This window comes from Malania oleifera, chromosome 13 (genome assembly GCF_029873635.1).
Source record: "Malania oleifera isolate guangnan ecotype guangnan chromosome 13, ASM2987363v1, whole genome shotgun sequence".
Taxonomy (NCBI): Eukaryota; Viridiplantae; Streptophyta; class Magnoliopsida; order Santalales; family Ximeniaceae; genus Malania; species Malania oleifera.
The window spans coordinates 61,860,756-61,872,466 of NC_080429.1; the positions used below are offsets into that span (position 1 = coordinate 61,860,756).

General features: G+C 33.0%; 1 protein-coding gene across 1 annotated transcript; it reads right to left on the bottom strand.

Annotated features, from left to right (window-relative positions):
- Positions 1-2,056: 2,056 nt before the first annotated feature.
- LOC131145868 (amino acid transporter AVT1I-like) lies at positions 2,057-3,013 on the bottom strand. Its single transcript, XM_058095046.1, has 3 exons — positions 2,926-3,013; positions 2,201-2,808; positions 2,057-2,068 (listed from the first exon to the last, which is right to left on the bottom strand). Exons 1-3 carry the CDS (start codon positions 3,011-3,013, stop codon positions 2,057-2,059), a joined length of 708 nt encoding a protein of 235 aa, XP_057951029.1.
- Positions 3,014-11,711: the final 8,698 nt, after the last annotated feature.

Here is an 11,711-nt window from a genome sequence, read left to right on the forward strand (position 1 = left end):
GGTACCTAAAAGAAGGAAAAACTATGCCTAAAACCACCGTGCTAATCACCAATAAAGTCCTCAAAAGAATGCAAACTAGCTTATTGTTCCAAGAGTTAGGTAAATGGTTTTCAATAGCATATCGAATAGGAGATATAATTAGTGCATATTTAGCTACTGGGACTGCCAACGTTGTGTATATTGCGATCTTGGAGCCAATTTTACTTGTAGGTAAATTCAATGTAATTTGAGATAGTGCATTCTCACCAAACATCAAGTAGCCAATTGTTGCCATGATCATGTAATTGAGAGTAGTAAGGCTGAAGCTAACAAACATAACCTGCGACAAGAAACATTCCAAGTCTTTCCACCATTAGTTATTGTAAATTAGTTGTCACATATTTGCTCTTCCACACTTAATTACTATAAATTGCTTGGTAGAATATGTTCTAGTGTTTTTTTTTTTTTTTTGTACGTATATGAAATTTTAAATCACACAAAATAGACACCAAAGAACAAATTATATTTATGAACTTTTGAGTTATTTATAAAATATTCATATTATTTTATACTTACGAATGGGTCTTACTAGGCAACAAAAAGTAAAGACTAAAGTGAGAAAATTTCCTTCATATATGCACTAGCTATCAGCCACACATGATGTATGTGTAGTATATATTCATTTATTTTTTAAAATATTAATTAACTTTTAATTTCTTTTAGTTCTTACGAATTTTAATTAAATTAAATTTTCCTCTATGTTGACATTTTATGTTGCAGAATGTGTTATAGGTATTTATAAATTTACTATGAGACAACTATAAATATTTATATGTCAAGCATACATTATTATAGATTTTTTTTATAGGACACTTAGAATATACATTTTCTATATGGTCATTATTTTTCATTTAATTAGTGCTTTTACATGGATACTTTAAGAAACTAAAATGTGGACATCCAAAGGAGAAAATCCATCTCATATATCAGTAGATAGATATCTCGAATTAGACTCACTATTTAATTAGTAAGAGTATCATAGAAGATAGAAAAAAGAATACCAAAGTGAGAAAATCCTTATAATCTGCATATATATGAAATGGAGCTTGAGACATCCTAAAGTTTAAGACATTCATGTTGGATGTCTCAAATTTGAATTTTAAAAGAATCGAGAAGGAGTAAGAGATAGGAGATGACTATCTCTTGCTATATAACTTAAGTCCAAATTCATCCGCCAATGTACCATACAAAAAAAATGAAGTTTGTAGCTTTTTTCCAATTTAGACTCGCAAATTTGTTTGGCACATTTCTAAACAAAGTAGGTCTTGGGAAGCTAGACTTGGAAAAATGAGGCAAATATCACCACATGTGTTTTCATGATAACAAAAGGGTAAGGGGCGGAAGAAGAAAAAAGAGATATACACGCTTAAATATTCAATTCGAAGAAATCTACCTATATTTTTAGGGAATTCTGATTTCTTGCTATACTACCTCTGACATGTTATTATAATATTTAAGTAAATTGATTATTCCGCCTTAGTAATATTTAAAACATTTTTTCTTTCTCCTTATTATTATTATTGTTGTTATTATTATTATTATTATGGCCTATTGAGTGGTGTATTGAACTCAAGAGAGCTCATCCTTCATTCCAAACATCTTTTTGCCCTTTTTAAAGTTTAATCCTAAAACCTACATTATATAAGTTCCATGTTTTAACCATTGTGAGGGTAATTGTGTATATATATCTTGTGCTTATTTAGACATAACATGATTACAAGTTAATTTACTTAAAAATAAAGTTTTAAAGATTAGGAAAAAAGAAAAGAAAAAAGAAAGAAATGAAACACATGCATTGAAATTATGGTAGGACACTTATACAGCCCATCCCATGCTCCTAGTTGACCTCTCACATTCTATTATAATAGTTAATTTAGTTTATTTTACAATACAATGATAATTGATCATATACTTAAGTTGCAGTACAAAATTTAGACATTTTACTTTTTTTCTTTTTATTTTTGTTGAAAAAAATAATTAAAAGTTCAAATTTCCAAGTGTCTGTGTGTCTGTTTCCTTAATTATACACCTGTGACAAATTGTTAAGAAAACAGACACATAGACGGGAGTATATAATTTCTCCACACTACATGGGTCAAGAATTAATTAAGAAACCACTAATTCTAGTGTTAATTTTGGGATTTACTTTTAAATTAATTACCTTAGAGAACTGAGTTTTATCCTTCATAGAAGAGTATATGGTTGGAAACACCCCATGACCGCCATACGCGAAGGCATATAAGCTGAGAGCCGTCGGAATTCCGCCAAAACGAAACAGCTCTCCTTTGGCAGAAAACCCCACACTATCAACTACACCAACCCATAATATGGAGCTTATAATAATAACAATTGCCACAATCCCACCTGCAGAGATGAAGGAAAGCATGCTCAGATCTTTCAGCCACATGGTGGGCAAGATTGCCAGCCCTGCAAGAACTGTGGAAAGTTGTTTTCCTCTTATGTTATGTTCTCCCAATTGGAACCCTGCATTCGGGAACAACTTGTGCAGGTTGTCACTTTCCGATATCAAGAACCCTGTCGATACCAAATAGGCCGCTGAATAAATAAAAATTGATACGATAATTCGTCCTTTACGGCCAAATGCGTGCCAGCCGATGTCAGGATAGGTTTTAATCGATGAGTTCGAGTCCATGCACCGTTGGAGCAGCAAGGCTGTGTAGCAAGTTATGAGAGCGACGCCAGGGAGAAGAACAAGAGTTATCCACCCACCTTGAGCTAGTGTATAGGGAAGCGTTATTATTCCAAGTCCTGTAAGTGGGCACAGTTAATGTGTAACATTAGATATATGCAAATAATCAGCATAGAAGTTTGGAAAGAAAAAATAAAATAAAGGTGCGTAGCAGAGCCGTAGAGGTGGAGAGCTACCACACAAGGCATTGAATCCATTGAAGCAGGTTTTGAGGAAGGTGGTTCCTTTGCTTCCCGAGGTTGAATGGGGCAGTTGTTCTTCCATGTCTACCTTGATCTCCTTCGTGTCAATAAAAAGTAATAGAAAACCCAATTAGAGAGGTAAAAAATGAAAAGTGATGAAAACTGTTTGAAGGCAGCAGCGCGGTATTTGGCTATTTAATTACCTCAGACTACGTACGTACCTCGGATGACTGGAACAGTTTAGACGGCACGCGCTGCTTATGGCCGGCCAAGGCAGTGCTGTTCCTTGTTCCTTTATATAGAGAGTCAGCAACTACTGTTAAGGTATCAATCTACCTTCAAGCTAGTACATCCCGCATAGTTGTCGTCCTCTCTCTCTCTCTCTCTCTCTCATACTTTCTATTGTCAAAAATTTAAACACGTTACACAAATAATAGTTGAATCTGAGAGTTGAAATTTACTTTAGTTGTGCTAAATCTCCCAATTTCAAAAAACCTATAACAATTAAATACCATGATGAGAAACTTCACCTAATATTTGTTACAATGAAATTAATTGAATGGGTTGGAGTTTGGGAGTGCAATAAAATAAAAATTTATATAAAAAAGTATGTAAAAATATGAGGGTTATCTCTATGAATTTTTTTAATCTCTGTTAAAAAAATTAACTAATATACCGTAAACATACCAAGGTCAAAGGGTCAATCTCTCATAGGGGAGAATTAAGACGTAATAACAATTAAGGTCATCAACACTGAAAGACAGTTACTCAGAATGGGTCAAATGTCATAAAGGCCATAGTGACTCACGCATGTGCCATAAACAACTGGTGTCAACTCCATAAAGGTCGAAGCGATTCACGTTTGCGCCATAACTCGCAAATAAATGGCATTACATCCTTGGGTCAAATTTCTTCGCTATAAATAGGGGACTAGGGTGGAGAGGCTAAAGTATCTCATTTATAACCACACTTTACTATTGCTTCATACCTCTCAAAGTCAATCCCTGACTTAGGCATCGGAATACACCCCGGGTCTTCAAAGTCTTACTTCTTTTTCTATCCTTTTCAGGGGATCCAAATCCGAAGGTCCACTAGAGGTTCTTCAACTTTTTATCCCACGACATTAAAAATTAAACTTGTGGCATTATATATTCATTCAAATTCTTCTCAATGTTAAAAAAGTCATTTAACTCAAATTTTTGTTTATTTTAATAATTTATTTTATGTCAGTCATCATGCACTAAAATTTTAATATGTGAACATGTAGACACCAAATTTGACACTTTCGGTGGTAGTAGGTTTCATAAAATATTATTATTTTTGTTCTATTTTAGCATTAGTGCATAATAATTTGCATAAATTATTATTCTTTCTATTCCATGTTCATAAATTTTAATTTTAAAAAATATTTACAAGGAATATTGATTCTTCTACGTAATATTTAGGATCCGCAAATTATTGGATGACATGATAGTGGAAATTTAGACCCATACGTGAGGTATGTTTTTTGGACATCACTTTAGTAGCATGAGCTCAAATAATAATATAACATTTTATGACTATAAGATTCCAAACAAGCTCTAAGTTTTCAAAATTAATCCCATTTTCAATTTTAATTTCAATTTTTAACAAATGATAAAAATTACAAATAAAGGATGTAAGTCTCTTATGAAATTTTATGAAATGTTAATAAATATTATAATGCAAGATTTAAGATTGAATGTTATAAATAAAATACATTAATAACATGTATGTACGAGATGCAACAAATTAAACTTGTTCAATTGATATAAATGACATTCATAATTTCGTTAAATATTATTTTGAATATGAGTATACAAATAATTCAGATATAAATGAAAAAATTAAATGTGAAAGTTAATATGTAACTTCAATTTTTCATACAATTTCAATTGAAGCTGTCATTCATTCTCTTTTTTTAAGAAACTTTAGTTTTAATTAAAAAAATTTATGCAAGGAGAGATCTAATCTAATTTTAAATATCAAAAATATTTAGGAGAAAAAAAATTTGTTTTCTTAGTTATTTTTAACAAAAAAATCACTAAAATTTTAGGATTTTAAAAATTTTGGATGACTAATAGAAAGTTTGATGCAAATTTTATAAGATGAAAACTAGTTACCATTTTAAATCTAAAGGGCGGAGAAAAGTAAAAAGTTCACAATTTTCTGAAGATTTAAGATTATAATTCCAAATCTTATGTAAAAGAACCATTCTTTAGAAGTATTTATCTTTTAGTTTTGTGGACTCCAGTAGTACTTTGTCTTTGTTGTTTTTTTTATTTTTGTTAATTTTTTTTTACAACTTTATTATACTAATATTTTTTTATATAACTAATAGTTTTATAAGATTATTTTAGAAAATTATAAGTAGACACCGAAATAGGAGAATCAACACACACATATACATACATGCACAACACACTACTAACGGATAAAACACATTCAAAGTGTGTGTAATATGTTTTCTTTTGATATATTTCAAAATAATTACTTCAATAATATTAATGTAATTTAATTTTTTTCGTATGAATTAGCACTATTTTAGGATGTCAAAAATATATTTTAACTTAGGAAATATGACTTAATAACGACTCAGTTATATATGGCATAAATTAGTATAGTACAGATATATATATATATATATATATATATATATATATATATGTGTGTGTGTGTGTGTGTGTGAGTGCGCGCGCGTGTGTGTCTAAGTGTGTTATACATTAGTCATAGAATGGCATAAATTAGTATAGTACAGATAGATATATATTTATGTGTGTGTGTGTGTGTGTGTGTGTCTAAGTGTGTTATACGTTAGTGATAGAAAATTAGTAGGCTTTGTATTCCCATTATCATTATAAGTGTAATTATTTTTATCGATTAGCTATAGGGTACGCACTAGCTAGTTTTTTTTTTCCCCCCATTTGCTACTTGGATAAAAAGTGAACAATAAAATCAACAAATTTTCTCTATATATGCTTATATATAGACTACATAAGATGGTGAACAACCCTAGTAAATCAATTAAATAATGCTTAAAGGACTTAATCATGTTCTAACTACTTCTTTAGTCTATCCTTATTCTATGAGTGATTCACATAGGGGAGTGTCATAAGCCAAGCTTATTTAGGACATTATGCTTACTTGTAACTATTTGTATTTTGTGCATGAGATGAATTACCATCCTGTAAATACTTGCATAGGATTCATGTTTTAGGGTAAAATGGGATCATATGACTCCTTAAACAATTTGATATTTCCTAGTATGAGAGATAAAATATCATACGGAACTCTTCAAGAGAGGGTGAGTGTTTATTAGTCTTGTAAAACTCGCTAGCATTTTTTAATCATATTTAACCTACTTGCTTCCCTTACTAATTAAATTCCCTTTTTTTAAGGTGTCCATTAATGAATGAAGCTACTTCAATGTATATTGTTTGTTTGCCATTTTTTTTTTATTAATTACTTACCAATTTTGCTAACTTTACATTCATCTCTTGTGGATGTGATTCTTTGGTTATCATTGGCTGGCTAATTAAAAAGGAGTACTTTAACTAGTATTGCACAACCCATCAAAGGTGTGAAATATAATGACTTGTAATAGTTGGTATTAGAGTTTGGTTTCTTGCTATAGAATTTAGTTGCTTTCATTGTGAGATTGTGTTAAGCATTGCGTGATTTATGGTATAATTCCAAGAGGAGGGGCGAATTGGAAGTTTTAAAGATTCTAAGTATTCCCCTAATTTTGAAAACCACGACCAGTATTACGCAAACCTAGGGTTTTTCTAAACAATCACAAATCCAATCAGGTATTCCAATACGAAAATATTTAAATCATGCACAACAATCACAACAAAATAAATACAAATATACAAGTACTGAAAATTAAGAGCTTAGGGAAAGAGAATGCAAACACAAATTTGATAGGAATGGTGTATTCCCAAGAGGGGGGTGAATTGGGTATTTTAAAAATCTTTCTAGGTTAAATCAAAACCACGATTAGTATTATGCAACCTAGGGTTTTTCTAAGGAATTACCAATTCCACAGATATAAATATTATGTAAATATTTAAATCATGCACAATAAATCAAATATAGCATTCAAGTGCGGAAATTTGAAGAGATACGGGAAGAGAAAGACACAGTATTTTTATCGAGATTCAGCCAAACCAGCCTACGTCCCCGCCTTGGGCCAACCAACCAAAGATTCCACTATTTGCTCACTTAACCAGGTGGAGCGACGCCGTGTACAATTGCTCCTTGCAGGGCGTAGTCTCCCTAACTCACTTACCGGACAGAACCAAACCATTTCTCCTTGCAGGGCGGATATTGACCCTATGGGTAGCACCCGGTTTTGATAATGACAAATATTTTTTGTATTTGATAACTTTCAAGTTTGTGTGCAGGATCATACTAACTGGATCATATTGTTAGCATGCAGCAACTTGAAGAATTATGGAATTATGAAGACCCGACATATATATATATATATATATATATATATATATATATATCATTCGTTGTAATATTATTGGGTCTGTAATAATTTACATTCAAGAGTCAGTAATAATTAATGTCTTACTTACATGGTAGGATAGATAAGCTTAAGACCGTAGATGGAGCTTAGGGATCACCCTTTGTTCGACCGATCCCAGATTTTTAGGGTATATGCTCAAATGCCTTAGATCGACCATAGGACCCACAATATTGCATAAAAATGGCCCCCATAATTTTAGTGTTTATTATCATGTGAATATGGGTAATTTTACAAGAAGAAAAAGACTGAAATGCACAAAAAGGGCATGTTCAATCGACTGAACTTCTACACGCAGAAACCTTCGGTCGATCGAACCTCCACCGGGTCACTCGGTTGGCTGACCAAGAGAATATATACAAGCCCTGGTCGACCGAACTTCCCTGGGTCAACATATTGCCTCTTCGGTCGACCGACCAGAAAATGAAGTCCAACACTCTAATCAACCGAACATCCTCGGGAGAAGCCCCAACCTCCCAGTCGATTGAACTACCTAGTTCAAAATCACCTAGTCGACCGAACTGCGCAGAATTGAAAAGTCGCCCTTGAGACCCTTAGTTTGGTTGACCGAACTCCCAGTTCAATTTTTGCACGGTCGACCGAACTCTGTCACTTGGTCAACCGAACCTCAAGTTCGGTTGACTGGTGCTCTTGGGTTGGACATTTTTTTTACTGAAATTAAATTTTTTAAACTGGGTTAACTATGTTAAAATATTTTAAAACAATACTAATAGTACCCTGCATGTCCTAAACGGCTATAATTTTGGGGAACTCTATATATACCCCCTCATTTGCAAAAATTAGGAAAAGATTAACAAAACAATTAGCAAATTTTCTCTGATTTTCAAAAGCTTTATTTCTCACATTCAAGCTTCATTCCTTCATTCTTACTCATCCTCATTGCAAACCTTGCTGAGTAAGATTGTTATTGAGAGTTTCTAGTTAAGCTTACACTCTCGTTAGTTCTAGTTGATTGACATACATTTCTATTCGAGAGTAAGCTTTAGTTTTTCTAGGAGACTTCATTAATAAGTCTTCTATAGGAAAACTTTGTAGAGCTTGTGAGTTTTGCATCATCATTTCAATACTCAAGAGTTCGTATTGTTTTTTGTTTATGAAATAAATTCTTTTTGAATCGTTGTCAAATATCCAGTGTGCTTATTTTTGAGAAAAATACTTTTGGGATATTTGCTTGTGAAGATCTTCATTATTGTACCTTTTGATTGATAATATTATCTTGGCGCAAAGATCAAAGAATTTTTACAAACTAATTTCAAATATCTTGTGTGGTTTATTGTGAGAAAAATATTTGTTGAAGATATTTGAAGCGTGCTTTAGATCTTTGTTGCTGCATCGTGATTGATACTATTATTTTGACACAAAGATCCTTTCACATACACTCTTATGAACTGATTGTCATATTTGCATTAATCTTTGAGAGTAGACATTAAGAGTACACTGAGCTTATCGTATCTTATCATTCGGTAGTGCGCATTGATTTGTGATATTGTGATATACGGGTGTACATATTTGCTTATAAAGAAGCGTATTTCTGTGCACAAAAATTTCATATCATTTGTTGTATTCTAGGCATGGGTCGGAAGAGGGAGACTAGCCCTGTGTAATAGTCCCACACTAGCTTAGACCCGATTAGGAAAGTTAAGTGCACCACCCCGTTAAGGCGTGTTGTGTTAAGTGCCGCTCTAGTCGTTTAAGTGAGCCATAGTGGAATCCTTGTGCTGGTGTAGCCAAGGCAGGGACGTAGGCACTTTAGCCGAACCTCGATAACATATCGCGTGTATCGTTTACTTTTTCTACACTTTACTTTACTACACGTGTATGTTTATTTATTGATTGCATAAACTGACCCTAGGTTGTGTAATATTGTTGTTAAACCAATTGACCTAGGCGATAATTTTTAAATACCCAATTCAGCCCCCCTCTTGGGATTGCACCAAAGCTAGCAGTGGATTCTCTCCAGCTCAATTTACTAGGCTTAACCAAACTAGTTTTTCCTTACAGGGCGGAGTCTCCCTAACTCAATCATCGGGCCGAGCCAAACCGATATAAAGAACTAAGATTTTTCGTACAATAATATGCTTCTCAAATAAGCTAAGATATACAATATGAAGCTCAATGCTCTCTTATATGATATGAAATATGCTCAATAGAGTATGAGTATTTTTATTAATAATACTTTGCAATCTTTGAATAAAATGTATATGATAAACGTTTCAAAGATTTAAACCCAGATAAGTATTTCTCCAAAAATATATTTCAATAAAAAGTAGGAGAACCTAGGGTTTTGCTTTCTAAACAATTTTCTCAAGAACAAAATACAAAAGACCTTTCAAACAAAGATATGTAGCTAAAAATATGCTGAAGGAATTCTTGACTTACCCAAAGATTTTCCCAAAAATGATATTCAAAAATATAGCTCAAGGGAAGTAAGGGTTTTTGCTCAAAAAGATTTTTGCAATAAAAACACAATTAACTTTTGAATCTTGCAATGGGATGTATAAAGATTCACAAGCTAGAAAAGTTCCTCCAAAAATATTTATCACGAAAATATATGGGGGAAACTTTAAACTTAATCTCAAAAATGATTTTCAAAATAAAGGTTTGAGAGTGAGAGTAGGTGCTACGAAAAAACAAATGCCCAAATAAATGATTCTTTAAACAATCCTTAAGAGCAATTAATTTGCTAATGAAGAGAGCAAAAGAAATAATCAAAACTCTCTTAGAAAAATATTTTTCAAGTAATAATTACAAGAGTATAAGAAATAAGGCACAAAATATTTGAGAGAATTTTTTGGGCTAATCTCTTGCCTAATTATGCTTATAAAAGGGGTATATATAGACTTTCCAAGAGAAATGACAGTTAGGGGCACAAATGGTATTTTTAAATTTGTTTAATTAAAAATTAAACACGTTTTAGTGCTGAACAATAGCCTAACCCGAGAGGTTCGGTCTACCGAGGGCATCACCGGGCGGCTAGCCTCAAGTAAAAATTCAAATTTTTGTAAGGTTCGGTCGGCTAAGGAATAGACTGATTGGCTGACTTTGGCGATTTCCCAAACCTTTGTAGGTTTGGTCGACTGGCTTAATGATCCGATCAACTAAGCTTTGGATATCAGGCCTAAAAGATATGAATGATCGGTTAGGCTTGAAAGCCTTTCGACAGGTAAGTCGGCTGGGCACATACAAGCCTGGCCTGTAAGCATCATCGGTTGATGGGGGGCTTTTATGTTTTGAAATGGCCAATCGGTCGAGCTTAGTTAAAATATGTTTTTGGCCTTTAGGCATGGCTGGTCGACTAAGTTGAATATAACTTTGAAAGGGCCAGTTGACTGAAGGTCGGTTCAAAACCTAAGTTTTAGCCTTATTTTGACCCAAAAGTATTTTAAAACCTTTGTGACAATTTAGCCTTTTAGAAAAGGTTTTTCGATGAAAGTGAAAGTTGAAGTGTAGTCCCAAAAGGGGGGGGGGGGTTGAATTGGGTTATTAAAATTTCCTTTATAAACATTTTGTGATTTCACAACCTTTTCAATAATCACACAATAATACTTAGATATTTAACGAATCCACAAACCACACTTAATCTTAATACAAGAAAAATAACAACCAAATAATCAAATTAACACAATAAACAAGCTGTAGCATTTTGTTGATTCCAAACACTCAAAGTAGAGTTTGGTTATAGCCTTGTGGATATTTGATTCAAGCCCTGTTAAGAATGAAATTTGTTTGCTTTCTTTCAACTAAGATTTCCACAAACGATCGCCGCACTCCCTTTAAGGTTTCCGCAAAAGATCAACGTACTTTCTTAAGTCAAAAGTCTTCTCAATCTCGGTTTTGGCTTCCTGCACTTTGAATACACACCACACAATTTATATATGCAGAAAATAAAGAGAAATGTTAAGAGTGAGACCGAGATTTTTTCTGAGGTTTGGCTTATCCCCAGCCTACGTCGTTGCCTTAGGCCAATACCACCTAAGGTTTCCACTATACCATTTCTTTCTGGGCGGGACAAACCATTACAAAACTATTTAAAGGTAGAGCCCCCTCTTCAAGCGATACCCTATGCTTGGTCCAACGATCCAAACAACCTTGAATCGTCAAAAACTACAAGAAGAAGATCAAATATGTGTGTACAAAGAATGCTCTCAGATAGAACTGGTTAGTACAATTTGAAATCACTAATACACTTCAATCAAAATATCAAAAA